Source organism: Balaenoptera musculus, chromosome X (genome assembly GCF_009873245.2).
Source record: "Balaenoptera musculus isolate JJ_BM4_2016_0621 chromosome X, mBalMus1.pri.v3, whole genome shotgun sequence".
Taxonomy (NCBI): domain Eukaryota; kingdom Metazoa; phylum Chordata; class Mammalia; order Artiodactyla; family Balaenopteridae; genus Balaenoptera; species Balaenoptera musculus.
In genome coordinates this window covers 103,618,828-103,634,345 of record NC_045806.1, presented here as the reverse complement: position 1 = coordinate 103,634,345, position 15,518 = coordinate 103,618,828, and the positions used below count along the sequence as shown (strand labels likewise).

The window sequence follows — 15,518 nt, the reverse complement described above, 5'->3', positions numbered from 1 at the left end:
GTAAAACTTGCCAAATTTAGATATTAGTTCTAAAGTTCATACATTAATATATGTGTGATAGGATTTCTTCATTTCATTTGTCTGTATTTTCTAAGTTTTCAGCCAAACATGTATTTTTAAAACCTCTTTATTTTGAAAAGTTGCACAAATAGAACAGAGAATCTGTCAGTCCTTCACCCAGATTCCTAAAATGTTAATATTTTACATTTGCCTCATCATCCTATCGTTTTTTTCTGAAATATTTTAAAGTTGCAACATGGTTCCCCATTATCTCTAAATACTTCATATTTTCTTAAATAAGGACTTTCACATAACCACAAAGCGAGCATTAAACTCAAGAACTTAACATTGATACAATATTATTACTTAATCTACAGATATTCAAATTTGGTCAACTGTCCCAAGGATGCCCTTTTTAGCAAAATAAAAAAAAAATTTTTTTTCTGGCTGGGGATCAGTTGTTCTGTTGTTTTCATTAATCTGGAAGAGTTCCTCAATCTGTCTTTGTCTTTAGTGACCTTGATGATTTTGAAGAGTGCAAGCCAGTAATTTTGTAGACTGTCCCTTAATATGGGCTTGTCTGATGTTCCCTCGTGATTAAATTCAGGTTATGCGAATTTTGGCATGATGAATACTACAAAATTGGTTAGTGTTTTTCTTAGCACCTCATCAGGAGGCATATGACGCCCATTTGTTTAATACATAAGGATGCTTATATTCATCAGAGTTAGGAGGGTGTCGGCCATGTTTTCCGACCGTAAAGTTTCTATTTCGCTCTTTGAAATATTAAGTATCTCGTCAGGAGATACTTTGAGACTATGTAATGTAAACAACTCGTTTCTCTTCGTACTTGCGCCCCCTAGTTTTGCCTAAGGTTACAATGACAGCCGCAGACACGGTAGCTGTCAGCCCTGATGGTTGCAAGTGTTTCCCAGGGCCGATTTATCTTTCTCCTAAGACTGTATCCTTCGGATTGGCAGAATGCCTGGCACACAGTAATCGGCTGCCTCTTCCCCAATTAATTTCTTTGATCTCAGCTGTTAGCGGGGTGTATTGTAATTGATCTGCTTATATGTTTGTCTTCCCCACGGACTGAGCTCGTTGAGGGTAGGCATTATGGCTTATTATTTCTCTGTCCCCAGTGTCTAGCACATATTAGGTGCTTTAAAAAACACAGTTTTGAATTAGTGGTCTGGAGTAGATGCTACGGAAGAAGATAAAGGCTACGAGTTGGCCTGGGGATGGCATTTTTCCTGTTCTAAAGGGAGGGGGGGGGCAAGGTTTGCAGAGGGGTCGGGCGGCGTAGTCACTCTGCGACGGGACCCACGGGTCCCAGCCACTTGGTTGGCGACAGGGCCTCGGGCTTCCGCAGGGTGGGGTGGAAAGTGGGGCGGGAAATCGAAAACCGAACTCGCGACTCCCGGCATTCCCCGTGGGCGGTGCTCCCCTTTGACCCCTCGCTCGCGTGCTACACATCCGGGCTTCTGCTACTAGTGTGGGGAAGATGGCGGACGCAGCTGTCGTGGTTCCCGTAGAGTGGATAAAGAACTGGGAGAAATCAGGGAGAGGCGAATTGTGAGTGTCCGGGCTGGAGGCGGGCGCACGGCCGAGCTGGGCTCGGGCGTCAGCCTTGCTCTCATGTCTGAGGGGAGATGGTGGGGGGGAAGAGGTATCCCCTCCCCCATCCCGGTGGCGGGTGTGGATGGTTGGCTAGGAGTTTTGAACTCGGGGAGGAGAGGTGCTGGTAATCGCCGCCAACCTCCTGCCTTCCCCGACTTCCCAGAAAGCCCCGCTGCCCGCCGGAGCTTGTCTTTCTTTAGCCTCTTAGCAGAACTCCCGTTTTGTTCCTACGGGTCCCTGCGCTTTCGTTCCTTGTCTTTTTGTCCCCCTCTTCGCTTGAGCTCACTTGGCTCCTTTCTCTTTACGGGGCCGCGCCGGGAGGGTTCGGACTTTCAGTCTGTCCCATTTCTTTACTCTGCACCCGTTCGACTCCGCAGTTTGGAGCCCGGCGCCTCCTCTGCCCGAAGTCCGAACCGTCCCGGACTCCCTCCCCTCCTCTCCGCCCGCCGCCGCGAAGCCCGGGGCGTCGGGAAGAACCCCGCTTGGCACCTCTCGTCCTCCCCGGGAGCGGTCTCTCGGACTGTCCCGGCCTCGCGCGGCGCCGCTGCCCGTGGGCGAAGTGTAGCAAGGATTGCCGCTTTCCCCGAAGACCTACCGGCATTTCTTTGCTCCGTCTTTTCACCTTAGAGAGCCTTTTTGGGTTGGAATCAACTTTCGTCATTAAATGTTTCCTAAACCCCATTTTGTCCTGAGACTGTAACTAATTTTGGCAACTCTCCAAGGTTCTCGTGTACCTAGAATAACGCGTTTCCTGTAGTCCCAAAACTTGGGTGTTTTTTTTTTTTTTCTTTCAGTAATACAGAAAACAGTAATTTGCCATAACCGCGGTTTCCTTGCCCCGAATTTCAGCTCTCCCTGTCTCGGGGGGAAAATTCGTTTAAGCGGCGGAACAAACCCCAGATTTTAAAACAAATAACTTATTGCGAATTTCTTTCTCTGAATCGCTTTATTAGTTAAAGCTCAGCCCTGTATGAGATTAACTCCTGTTAGCCGTTTTTGCCGTGGTCGCGCGCCGACCCCCGTAGTCAGTTTACGGTTGCTGGTGCGAAAGATACGGATCTTTGAAACTTCGTTACTTGGAACGGCACGCGGGGAATGCGTTGCCCGATCTTGCGCGTGCAATAGCGCCAGCCTATATGGCCCTCCCCACCCCCCTGCCGCGCTCGCACTGCTTTATGAAGTCTTAGTGTGAGCGCTAGCATTGGATTGCCTGGGTAAGCGGCAGTTTTAGCCACTTAACTAGCCGAGTGACCTTGGGTAAGTTCCTTAACCACTTTGACCGTTTCCCCTTGAGTAAATTGGGAATAATAAGTACTCAAAGCATTGTTGTGAAGACTAAATAACGCCTGTAAAGCACTTGCCTTATAGTAAGTACTCAAGTGATAGCTATTAAAAGTAATATTATTATTCCAATCTTTAGATATTTAAACTTCTTTGGACAGCTCTTGCACTTAAAGTCTGTACCACTCAGGTTAGCAATTAATTCGTCTGACTCTTTCATGTATACTCTTGTACTCTAACGAATTGAGAGACCCTTGAAGAGTGGGGACTGTCTCACGTTTCTTTTGGTTCAACCCTCCCGTCCCCGTCCTCCCCCCACCCCCCATAGCCTTTCTAGCATATGCTTAGAGAGCTTATTTTGTTAACTGACAGAGAAGTCTGTTTGATAAGCATTCATTTTTAACTGTTAGGAACATTTTCCAAATCCTTGTACGTGCTAGTTAACAAATAGCTATTCAGTCTCTTGTGTGCAGGGAAGGCAGGATGGGAAGTTACCAAAGCAAACCATCATTTTCATCTATATTAGATTAGGATAACCCCCCAAAACGGATAAATCAGTTCACTGTTGTTTTGTTTACTTTTAAAGCCAACTTAGTTATTTAGAGATTGTCATCTGTAGATTGCTCAGCTTCTTCCTTCCAGCTAACTGTTTTTGACAGTTTTACTATGACTCCCACCTTAGAATGAGTGGTATTCGGGCTAGGAAATTCTGCTTGGCTTCTGACTGGCAGGGGTTGGAGAAAAAGTCATGTAGGAGGTCGAAATACCTAGTCAAAATGGAATTTTGGATTCACTTTATGTGTATTTACATGATCCATGCTACCCATCATAATTCCTGTGTTTGAAGAGCTGCTTCAAAACTGCTATTAGGACTTATGTTTATGTAGTTATTGCATGGCTTGTGGAATGTAGTTTGAACTATAGTAGATCCAGATCAGTTTAGTCAGTTTTATAACTCTGTTCTGTTACATGAAGAGAGTTGTGTGACAATAATGAAATAGTTTAAATAGTTGTTAGTTGTATGAAATAGTCAAACAAATCACCATCCAGTGCTTAGTCTTCATTTATTGGACCTCTTTTCCCTCTTTGAAAACTTTGTTGCATATAGTCTAACTTTGGAATTTTTGTATCTTGCTAAAGATAGAGTTAGCATTTTCATTTTATTAGAAAAAAATGGTATTATAAATATATTACAAAAAATCCTTTCTTTTGTCTGAAAAACAGCTTCTTAAAATACAAGCCAGCAACTGGAAATGTTAAAAAAAATAATGTGCCACCAAATTATTAATGAATCCATTTATATATTTGGCTTTTAAGATATGACCAGTATTTAAAATTATATCTTGGGTGGATTTTTCCTTTTTAATGAGATAAATTAGCAGATGAGCTTTAACTTGACTGAAAGTTACCTTTTTAAAAAAATGCATGATATGTTTCATGAGGTATTAGTTCATTTCTTGTCTGTCTCTTCTTAGCAGTGCAAGTCTGTATTCTGGGAGTTGTAGTCAACTTCAGCAGCATAGTGAACATATGCAACGTATGGGATACTTTGTACCTTTGAGAGGGCAAATTCTTAATTGTGCCTCATGAAAAGCAACTGTCTATCAAGATGGAAAGTCTTGGCTTTGAAGAATAAATTTTGTTAAGTAACTAGGGAGAAAAGAAAAACTATATTTTGCCTATCTGAATGGTCCATCACATACTTAGCTAACCTATTGTTTCCAGAGATACTGATTACGTTTTTAATGGTAAGTTACAGAACTCTTAAAATGATCTTTTCCAAGAGATAGCAAAAGGACAGAGGAGGACTACCAAAACATAATTGTCCTTTCCAGTAACACTTAGATCTGCTCTTCAGAGTTTCACATCTTAATGCAAACTCTTAGAAATTCTGCGGCATATGCAAGATAAGGATTTAATCACTTTAATTTTGGAATTAGAGCTTTAGTTTCTTGATGATTTCATATTAGCATAGGGTTTGCCATGATTAAGCTAATAAACTTGCATGTACTGGTAGATCCAGGGGAGAATTTTGGTTTTAGTAGACATGATTAACACAGTGAGCTCAGCATTTCTTTGTGTCACAAGCAACCTTAATGGAGGATTTATATTCCAAGCTCTTAATCGGAAGATGTTAGCCTCATGTCAATACTTAGTTTAATTTTGAAATACTTATATTTGTTGAATATCATCTATTTGTCTGTTTGAAGAACTTAATTCTTTCTTTAAAAAAATTATACATCAATTAGAAATTTTTGTTGGGTGTTACCTTATTAATTATTGGTAGTTATAATAAAGTTTTAAAATTTAATCGCCAAATGTTTTGGTTGCCATTCTTTTTCTTCTTCTGCTACTAGATGACTTGACATATTCCAGAACTTATGGAAGTACATTTGGATGTTCATTAAATGTTGTCTGTCCTGAATTTTTTGGAGGGAAGTTGGAGGAGGGAGTTTATAGCAAATAATCATTCTAAGAAACTTTAGTGTTAGTATTTAAGTCTTTTTTTTTTCTTCAAAAGGTGCTCTAAGTTCAGCTGAAGCTTTATCTGAAACCATTTCTTTATGTCTTACTTTTCATTTGGCATTTGTTTTCTTATTTGACCTGTGTTCATGAGTCTTGGTCTTATTTCCCTGGTAAGAGAAATTCATTCTTCAGAAAATGTTGTAGCAGTATCAGGACATTTTTCCAGGCTACTGCTTTCTTTGTTTGTTAGAAAAATTAAATTATTTTTTAATTAAGGTAGAGTGAGTGCTATTAATGTACTTGTGTGCAGGAACTTCTGTTGTCTTTTTTAAGATTTCTTGTTCCCTTTCCTCCTCATAAGTGCATATTTTCATTTTCTTAAATGCATCTTTCAAGATAAAACTACATGTCCCAATATTCATTTTTGTGGGTTATGTCTCTCTTCTATCAATGATAACAGAGGTAGCACTTGCTTAACAAAATTTAGCCTTTTCTGTTGTTTTGTTTTTAAGAATTAATTGAAGCACATATTGACATCAATTTTTTATATGTAGAGCCAACTTTGAGATGTTGAACATAATCAAGTAGTGCAGGCTTGTGTTGTGTTTCTTTTTTTTACTGGAAAATAGGACCAAGTAAGATGGAAAGCCAAATACTCATGTTAAAGAGTATTTGCAAAATAACATTAAGTTCTTGGAAGAACTTAAGACATTTCATTCAGTTTAAGTTTCACAGATATTTGACAGAAAGTATATTCTTTGTTCTCAGGGGCCTGAGATAGCATCTCCACAGTAGCACCAAACTGTTATAAAAGTGGAAAAAATGGTAAACTCAATTATTTGGAGGTTATTAAAGGACTAAAATAATCATTTGAATTTGTACCGAGGCAGAATATTTGATTATTTTAAAAACCACATTAAAATGGGCAACTGTTGGAGGTAGTTTTGTTTTCCTCCCTTTAAAATTTAGGATAGAGAACTAAAACTGTGTAAGAGGTGTAGTAAGACATGCAACATTCAGAAACAGGTACTTAGGATACTTAAGGATACTTCTGTTAGTGAATTACTTAGGGGAAGAGCCGGGACAAATCTACCGATTGGGGGAAAATTCTTAGTGATTGTTTTTAGTTTCCTCCAACAACTAAGGCAGAAGTGTTTTATACTAGGGAAATAAAAGTATCTGCTATACAAGCCTTATCATAATAACCCATCAGTGATTCCTTACACAATTTGAGCAAATCTTTGAGATGCTTATTAATAGTTCATGATGACATTATCATCTGCATCCTTTAATGAATATGTTTGTGGCCTTGTGACTGACAAGATGAAATTACATTTCAGTGATTTTTAAAAATTATGTAACAATGAGTGTACCATTAGATTAAGTGGGATTTGGAACACTGACATTCCCCCCTCCCCACTGGAAGGATTATAACAAAAGACATTTGCATTAAGCTTATTAAAACAAATAGAAAATGAAGCTATTGAAAATGTGAACAAGCAAACACATTCACTGTAAGAAGGAATATTTGACCTTGCTTTTTAGTAGCCTGGGTACAAAGGGAAAGATGAGTTACTTGATTTCCCTTGCATTCTTCTGTCAAAGATGCAGTATTTCCTGCTACTACATTCTAAAGGGAAACGAACCTCTGGGGACAGTGAGAACCACAAGGGGGAATTGTTTCAGTACTTTATAGCAAATATTGAAGCAGCCTTGATGCACCTTCTTATATATTTACTCTTAACAAAAAAGGAGCTAGGTGTCAGACATTTTTAGGTTATATTCTCTGATGATAGTCTTGAAGCAGATATTTTTGTATTGCCTAATGTAATGAAGATTGATTTTTTTATTTGAGATAAGTTTGTGGTAGGTTTAACTTATTTTGAGAAATTAAAAGCTTACCCACTGTCTTAACACATTGGAAGGCCTATCTGGTTCTCAGGAGAAGTAGATGAAAGTGCTTGGGGTCAAGCTTAAATCAGCTTATTTAACCATTTCTGAGGTGCTCTCTGAAAATTTTTTTTTGTTCTTTTAATAGGAATTGGTTAAAAACTAATAACTAAATGAGATTTTCAAACTATGCAGATTTAATTTAGTAATTGTTCTCCAGTGGCAAGGTATTTTTATTCTTTGGTTTTGAAAATAATTTTGTGAGACCTACAAATGAATTGTTGACTGGGAAAAGTTTATTGAACCGTACCCTGCTCATTCTGATGGTGAAGTATTGAAATAATCAAAAGACACAGAGAGGTGAACTGCAAGGGCATGCATAATCGGCAAAGTAGATAATCTCTCTGCGGATGATTGTAATGTGGCATCATATTTCACCTTAGATGTGATATATAAGCATATTCTGTAAGTTTTAAAGTTACTTTTTTTATTGACTATGGAAAGAGCATTGCTAGACATAAAAGAGTGAGAAACATATGCATTCATTGGTTCTCTTCTTTTTTGTTAGAGCTTTGTACAGCTTGTAATAAGAGTATTTCTTTTTCTGAAATGTGAAATTAAAAAAATACAGAAAAGTGCATAAAATCTAAATGTAGAGCTTAAAGAATCACTGTAAGATGCACACCCATGTAACTCGTATCCAGCTCTAGTCAACACAGTCCCCCTTCCTGATTGCACCCTCTTTGTCTCCCCTGTGGTAACTGACATTTATGGCTTTCTCTAGTTTTTATTTACAGTTTTGCTACCCAAATAAGTTTAAGTTTGTTCTTCTTGGATTTCATATAAATGGAATCATAGAGGGTGTATTCTATTGTATCTGGCTGCTTTTGCTCAACATTATGTCTTTAGGATTCATTCATATTTTTGCAAGTATTTGCAGTTCTTTGATTTTCATAGTTAAAAGATACTCCATTGTATAACTATACCACAATTTATCTCTTAGGCTACCGATGAACAATTTTATTGTTTTGAGTTTTTGGCTGCTGCCAACAGTGCCAATAGAACCATTCTTATACAGGTATCTTGGTGTACACAGCATGTGTTCTTGTGGGATATATACTGAACTGTAGAATACATACATTGTATGTGTGGCTAGGTTCTAGGTTGTGATTAACTTTAGCTCTGCTAGATACTGCCGAACTACTTCAAAATATACTCCCACCAGCAGTGTATGAGAGTTCACCTTCACATCCTGGCTAACATTTAATATTGTCAGACTGTAAAATTTTGGTCAATATAATATGTATCTAATGTTATTTTCTTGGGGCTCATATTTTCATAGGCATTTTTTCCCAATTTTTAAAATTGAAGTGTAGTTTATTTACAATATTATATTAGTTTTGGGTGTACAGCATAGTGATTCAGTATTTTTGCAGATTATACTCCTTTATAGGTTATTATGAGGCAATGGCTATAATTCCCTGTGTTATACAGTATATCATTGTTGCTTATCTATTTTATATGTATTAGTTTGTATCTGTTAATCCCATACTCCTAAGTTGTCTCCCCCTCCCCTTGCCCCCTGTCCCTCTCCCCTTTGGTAACTACACGTTTGTTTTCTATATCTGTGAGTCTGTTTTGCATATGCGTTCATTTGTAGCATAGGAGTCTTTTTCTGTGTTATTGGTCATTTGGATTTCTGGTTTATTGTGAAAGGCCTCTTTATATCTTTTCCTCATTTTTCTGTTGGATTGTTTGCATTTCTTTCATTGATTTGTAGGAGTTCTTTCTATAGTCTGTATTTGTCCCCTTTGCGGGTTACATTGTATGTGTGGCAAGTATCTTTTGTTATTCTTAGGCTTGTACTTCCACTCTTATGGTGGTGACTTTTGATGAGCAGAAGTTCATTTTAATGTAGTTAAATTTACTAATCTTTTACTTTCTGATCAGTACTTTTTTGCGTTTACTAGTTTCTCTCCATTTTCAGGTTAATGAACTTATCCTATGATTTTCTGGAAACATTATTTTGCTCTCCCTTTTTAAGTCTTACCTAACTGGAGTTGATTTTTATGTGTGCTGTGAAGTAGGGGTTGCAATATATTGTTGTGGTTGATGTATATGAAGAAAGTTCAGCCTCACACATAAATAGTTGGCAAAAGGAGGAGAATTTTAGTAGCCTTTTCAGATAATTGTAGATATTCTTTGATATCATGTCAAAATTTGTCAGGTGGTAGTTTCTTAATGGTTTGTTGCAATGCCAAATCCAAAACCATATCAGTGTACTTTTTGTACTTTGTTAAATTGAAATCCAATTTTCTCTCTTTTACTTGGAATCTGTCTTTTACCCATGCATTATTTTGCAACATCATGCATTGGTCAGTTGGAAAATATTGGTTCACTGAATGATGCAGCACTTCCAAATATTGACACAATACATTGTATAATATAAAAAAAAAAACCACATTCTTTAGTATCATCACTGAACTTATCAGGAAAGTTTTTATGAATTGGGAACTAGCCAAGTCCGTGGTGCCAGATAAACGTTTTCCAAAATTCTAATTTTTGTTTGAAACCTTACATTTTATCATTGGCAACAAATACTCTCAGTTGTTTTCCTTGAAGTGACTGGCTCTCTTGGTTCGTTTTTGAGAAAATGCCTGCCGAAGACCCAAATCCGAATAACCATAGTTTGTCAGTTCTTTCAAGTAAAAATGGTGTTCTGTGAAAAAGCAGCTAGTTCAACTCAGAATACAAACAGTCGTATAGGTGATTTTCCTGGAGACAACCATGATATTTTGGTGTGTGACAGAAATGTTTTATGTATACTTTCCAATTTGTCACATAGAATATTAAAAATACGTATTTTTAAAAAAGGCATGTTCTCAGGGCTAGGATTTATTAAAATTAATAATTTTCACTACTTCATTAAGGGCATTTTCTTTACTGTAGATACAAACACATAACATCAGATAAATCTTAACACATTTTTAAGTGTACAGTACAGTATTGTTAACGATAAGCACAGTGTAGTACAACAGATCTTTAGATCTTTTTCATCTTGCATGACTGAAGTTTTATACCCATTGAACAGCAAGTTCCCATTTCTCTTTCCCCCTAGCCCCTGGCAACCACCGAAATTCTACTTTTTGCTTCTATGAGCTTGATTACTTTAGATATCTCATATTAAGTGGAATCATGCCATATTTATCCTTCTGTGACTGACTTACTTAGCATACTATCTTCAGGACTCATCCATGTTGTAGTACATGACAGGATTTCTTTGTGCCTGAGTAATGTTCCATTGTATGTATACACCATGTTTTCTTTATGTATTCATCTGTTGATGGACATTTAGGTTGTTTCTATCTCTTGGCTATTGTGAATAATGCTGCAGTGAACATGGGAGTGCAAATACCTCTTTGATATCCTCTTTTCAACTCTTATGAGTAAATACCTGGAAGTGGGATTGCTAGATTGTATGGTAGTTCTATTTTTAATTTTTTGAGGAACTTCCATACTGTTTACCATTTTACATTCCCACCAGCAGTGCACAGGGTTTCCAGTTTCTTCATATCCTCCCTAACGCTTATTTTCTGTTGGTTTTTAAAGAATTAATTTTTTTAAACAGGTGTTTTAAGGTTCACAGAAAAATTGAGAGGAAGGTACAGAAATTTCCCTTACCCCCTGCCCCCGCACATGCACAGCCTCCCCAATATCAACATCCCCCACCAGAGTGTTAAATTTGTTAACAACTGATGAACCTACATTGATACATCATAATTGCCCCAAATTCAAAGTTTACCTCTGTGTTCACTCTCGGTGTTGTACATTCTATGCATTTGGACAAAGGTATAATGATGTGTATCCAGCATTATAGTATCAGAGTATTTTCACTGCCCTAAAAATCCTCTGTGCTCTGCCTATTCATGCTTCCCCCTAACCCCTGGCAACCATTGAACTTTTTACTGTCTCCATAGTTTTGCCTTTTCCAGAATGACATTTAGTTGGAAACATATACTATGTAGTTTTTTCAGATTGGCTTCTTTGACTTATTAGTGTTCATTTAAGGTTTCTCCATGTCTTTTCATGTCTTGATAGCTCATTTCTGTTTAGTGCTGAATAATATTCCATGGGGTCAGTGTACCAGTTTATGTATCCATTCACCTACTGAAGGATATCCTGGTTGCTTCCAAGTTTTGGCAGTCATGAATAAAGCTGCTATAAATCCATGTGCAGGTTTTTGTGTGGACATAAGTTTTCACCTCCTTTGGTAAATATCAAGGAGAGTGGGATTGCTGGATTGTAAGGTAAGAGTATGTTTAATTTTGTAAGAAACCACCAAACTGCTCCAGTGTGGCTGTACCATTTTTCATTCCCACCAGTGATGATTGAGAGTTACGTTGCACCACATCCTCACCAGCATCTGTCGTTGGCAGTGTTCCAGATTTTGGCCATTCTGATGGGTGTGTAGTGGTATCTCATTGTTTAAATTTCCATGTCCCTGATGATATATGATGTGGAACATCTTTTCATATGCTTATTTGCCATCTGTGTATCTTCTTTTATGAGGTGTCAGTTAAGGTCTTTGCTCATTTTTAAATTGGGTTGTTTGTTTTCTTATCGTTGGGTTTTAAGAGTTATTCGTATATTTTGGATAATAGTCCTTTATCAGATGTCATTTCTGGTTTTTTTGTTGTTGTTGTTTGTTTGTTTGGGGTTTTTTAATTATGACCACCCTTACAAGTGTGAGGTGATGCCTTATTGTGGTTTTGATTTGCATTTCTCTGATGATAAGTGATGTTGAGCATCTTTTCATACACCTATTGGCCATTGGTATGTCTTCTTTGGAAAAATGTCTATTCAAATTCTTTGCTCATTTTTAAATCAGATTTTTTTTTTTGCTATTGAGATGTAGACGTTTCTTAAATATTTTGGATATTAGCCCCTTATCAGATACATGGCTGGTTTGCAAACATTTTTTTTTCCATTTCGTAGGTTGCCTTTTCATTCTTTTTTTTTTTGGCCGTACCGTGCGGCACGCAGGGTCCTAGTTCCTTGACCAGGGATGGAACCTGTGCCCCCTGCAGTGGAAGCACGGAGTCTTAACCACTGGCCCACCAGGGTAGTCCCCTGCCTTTTCATTCTGTTCATTGTTTCTTTGCACACAATTTTTAGTTTGATGTCCCACTTGTCTGTTTTTGCTTTCATTGTGCTTTTGGTGTCATATCCAAGAAATCATTGCCAAGACCAATGTCGTGAGGCTTTCCCCCTGTGTTTTTTCTCTAGGAGTTTTACAGTTTCAGGTCTTATTTTTATGTATTTGATCTATTTTGAGTTGATTTTTGTGTATGATGTAAGAAGTGTCCAATTTCATTCTTTTGTATATGACTATCCATAATGCTCTTGAATTATCCATAATGCTCTCTAGTGACTTTTTCAGTTTAGTTGTTACATTCTTTAGCTCTAAAATTTGGTTCTTTTAAAATTTTCTGTCCTTCTGTTAAAATTCTCATTTTGTTCATGCATCATTTTCCTGAGCTCATTGAGCATTTTTATGATGGTTATTTTAAATTCTTTGTCAGATAATTCATATGACTCCAATTCTTTAGGATCAGTTTCTGGAGACTAATTTTGTTCCTTGTTTTGGGCCATTTTACCTGTTTCTTTATATTCTTTGTAATTTTGTGTTGGTATCCTTGCATTTGAAAAAACACTCTTATCCCAGTCCTTATGGACTGCTTTAGTACAGGGAAAGGCCTTTACCAATCAGCTTGGCTATAGATTCTGGGGGCCTCTCAAATTTTTTCTCTGGATATGTCTTCTCTGGACTCATGTGTAGATTGCAGATGAGAGGGATTTTCCAGTTTCTCTTTTTCCAGAAACCGGCACTCTCTTGCATTCTCTGGTGTCCATCTGTTGTACCATGGGTCCTGTGAAGCAGCAGCACACCACCCAGCTCTTTTTGTTCTTAGTGGCTCCCAGGCAGCTAGAGTATGCTGGGTGCCATCAGTGCCCTAAGTCAGGCTAGACAGAAACCAGTCTCTCAGGCAGTCCCCCCTCCCCAAAGGCTGGGCTGTTGGACACTCTTCTTTCTCCCTTGAGGGAGAGATTGCCAAGCTGTTGCCCACTCCCCCCCCCACCCCCCACCCCCCCCCCCCCCGTCAGAATGTTAGATGTATACATAGTCCAGTCTTCTCTTTCCCTCCTCAGGGAGAATTTGGGAATTGGGAGTTTCCTCCCAGTTGTGTGGTGTTGTGCCAGAAGGAGGGACTATGGTGAAAGAGTGTCTTGTGTTTTCCTGCGAGCTTTGATGCAGCTGGTTTAGTCCTCGCCTGGGGTGCAGGAGCCTCTTAACTGGTTTCTGAATTTCTCGTAAAGGGAATTGGGTATGTGTATTGTTGAGTTGTGTTTCTATGGGAGGAAGGAAGGCCTGGGGCTTCCTATTTTGCCATCTTGCTGAGGTCACTCCTATCAAGGACATTCTTAAGTGAAACTGGCTTTTGTTTGTGAATGGTCATGAAAGATATAATGAAACAGTTTGGTGACATCTTACATGAGACTGGCTATATTCTTTCCTTTGATTTCTTGATCATGAAGAATTCAATGAGACAGTTTGGTGCTACTGCCTTGATAAATGTTAAGGTGCTAACCGTCTTACCTTCCTTTGCTTTTGAATTATTAGGGCAAATGTCATTACAGCAAAAAAAGGGAAATGAAATCTTAGTATTACTATGAATATAGTTTTGACCTTGCAGAACTCCAGAAAGTGTCTTGGGGATCAGGGGTTTGTGAACCACACTATCAGAACTGCTACTTTATCAAATTATAAGTTTTTTTCTATTCCTGATTTTCTAAAAGTCTTTTTAAAAAATAATGAATGGATGTTGAATTTTGTCAAATGTCTTTTATGCATAAAAGGACTTTTAGAAAATTAGGAATAGAACCTATTCCTGAATTATTGTGTGATTTTAAAAGTCAGTTTAATGTGGTGAGTTAATTTGAACCAACTTTGTGTATTTGGGATAAACCCACGTTAGCCTTGATGTATTTCAGTGTTTTTCCATTTATATATCTATCTCTATATATTTAATAGTACACATGTTTAAATACTATAAGTCACTATTATTATTATTCATTTAATATTAAATTAGAATTACCTATATACTTAGCACTTTTTCCCCTCATTTCTTGCTGCAACTCTAAGGTTCTATCTGGGATCATTTTTATCCCGCCTGAAGAATGTCCTCAAGCATTTCTTTTAGTATGTGAACTCAATTTTTATTAGTCTGAAGTTCAGTCCTTATTTTGTCTTTTCTTGGAACTGTGTTTTTTGGGTATAGAATTTTAGGTTGACAGGTACTTTGTTTTAGCACCTTGAATGTATCTTCCAGCTATCAAGTGTTCTTGTTGAGAAGTCACGAAGATACTGATTGCCTTTTTTTCCTCAGGTGCTTAAATGATTTTGTCTTTGGTTTTCTGTAGTTTTACTATGATATGCCCAGCTATGGATTTCACTTCAGTTCTGGAAAACTGAATTCTTGGCTATTGTTTCTTCAAATACTGCTTTTGCCCTGTTCTCTCTTCTTTCTGGAATTCCAATTAAACATACCTCTTTTCACTGTATACTGTATATCTATCCTTTGCTGTATTTAAATTAGTGAAGAAATATTTACAAGTATCTTTTTTGAATTTTGAATTTTATGAAAAAAATGTCAACTTTTTGTTTTTAAACTTTGTTATTGGAAAAAAGTCTCAGATGAGAAAGTAGATATAATAGCTCCCCAGTGAAATCATCAACCAACTTCAATATTTATCAGCTGCTGGCCAGTCTTGTTTCATCTATAACCCTACCCATTTCCCCATACTTTTGAAGTAAATATTTCATCGGTAGATATTTCAGCATCTATCTTTTAAAAAGTTATAAAATATTCTAGTTGGCTCATAAATGTTAATTTTTAAAGTATTTGAAACAGGATCCAAGTAAGGAGCCATACACTGTGATCGATATATCTCTTAAGCCTTTTTCACCCTGAGGATCCCACACCATCTTTTATTTTCCCTTGTAATATATTTGTTGAAGAGACTGGGCCATTGTCCTGTAGAGTTTCCCACAGTTTGAATTTAAGTTATTGCCCCCCCCCCTTTAAAGACAACTTCATAGATGGTGGTGTATTCTTGTATATCAGGATCAGGAGGCACATAATATCTGATGGTCTCTTGTGATGTGAACAGCCATTAATAGATGCTTAGATCCTTTAATT

At 37.6% G+C, this 15,518-nt stretch overlaps 1 protein-coding gene across 8 annotated transcripts in view; it reads left to right on the top strand.

Annotated features, from left to right (window-relative positions):
• Positions 1–1,484: 1,484 nt before the first annotated feature.
• THOC2 (THO complex 2) overlaps positions 1,485–15,518 on the top strand; it is a 102,703-nt gene continuing 88,669 nt past the window's right edge. For 4 of the 8 annotated variants that reach the window (XM_036839257.1, XM_036839256.1, XM_036839254.1 and 1 more), the window contains exon 1: positions 1,485–1,575. In XM_036839257.1, the coding sequence (XP_036695152.1) occupies positions 1,505–1,575 (71 nt within the window). In that variant the 5' untranslated portion in view covers positions 1,485–1,504. The remainder of the gene's footprint in view (positions 1,576–15,518) is intronic. The other 4 variants (XM_036839251.1, XM_036839253.1, XM_036839252.1 and 1 more) reach the window with 1 other exon arrangement.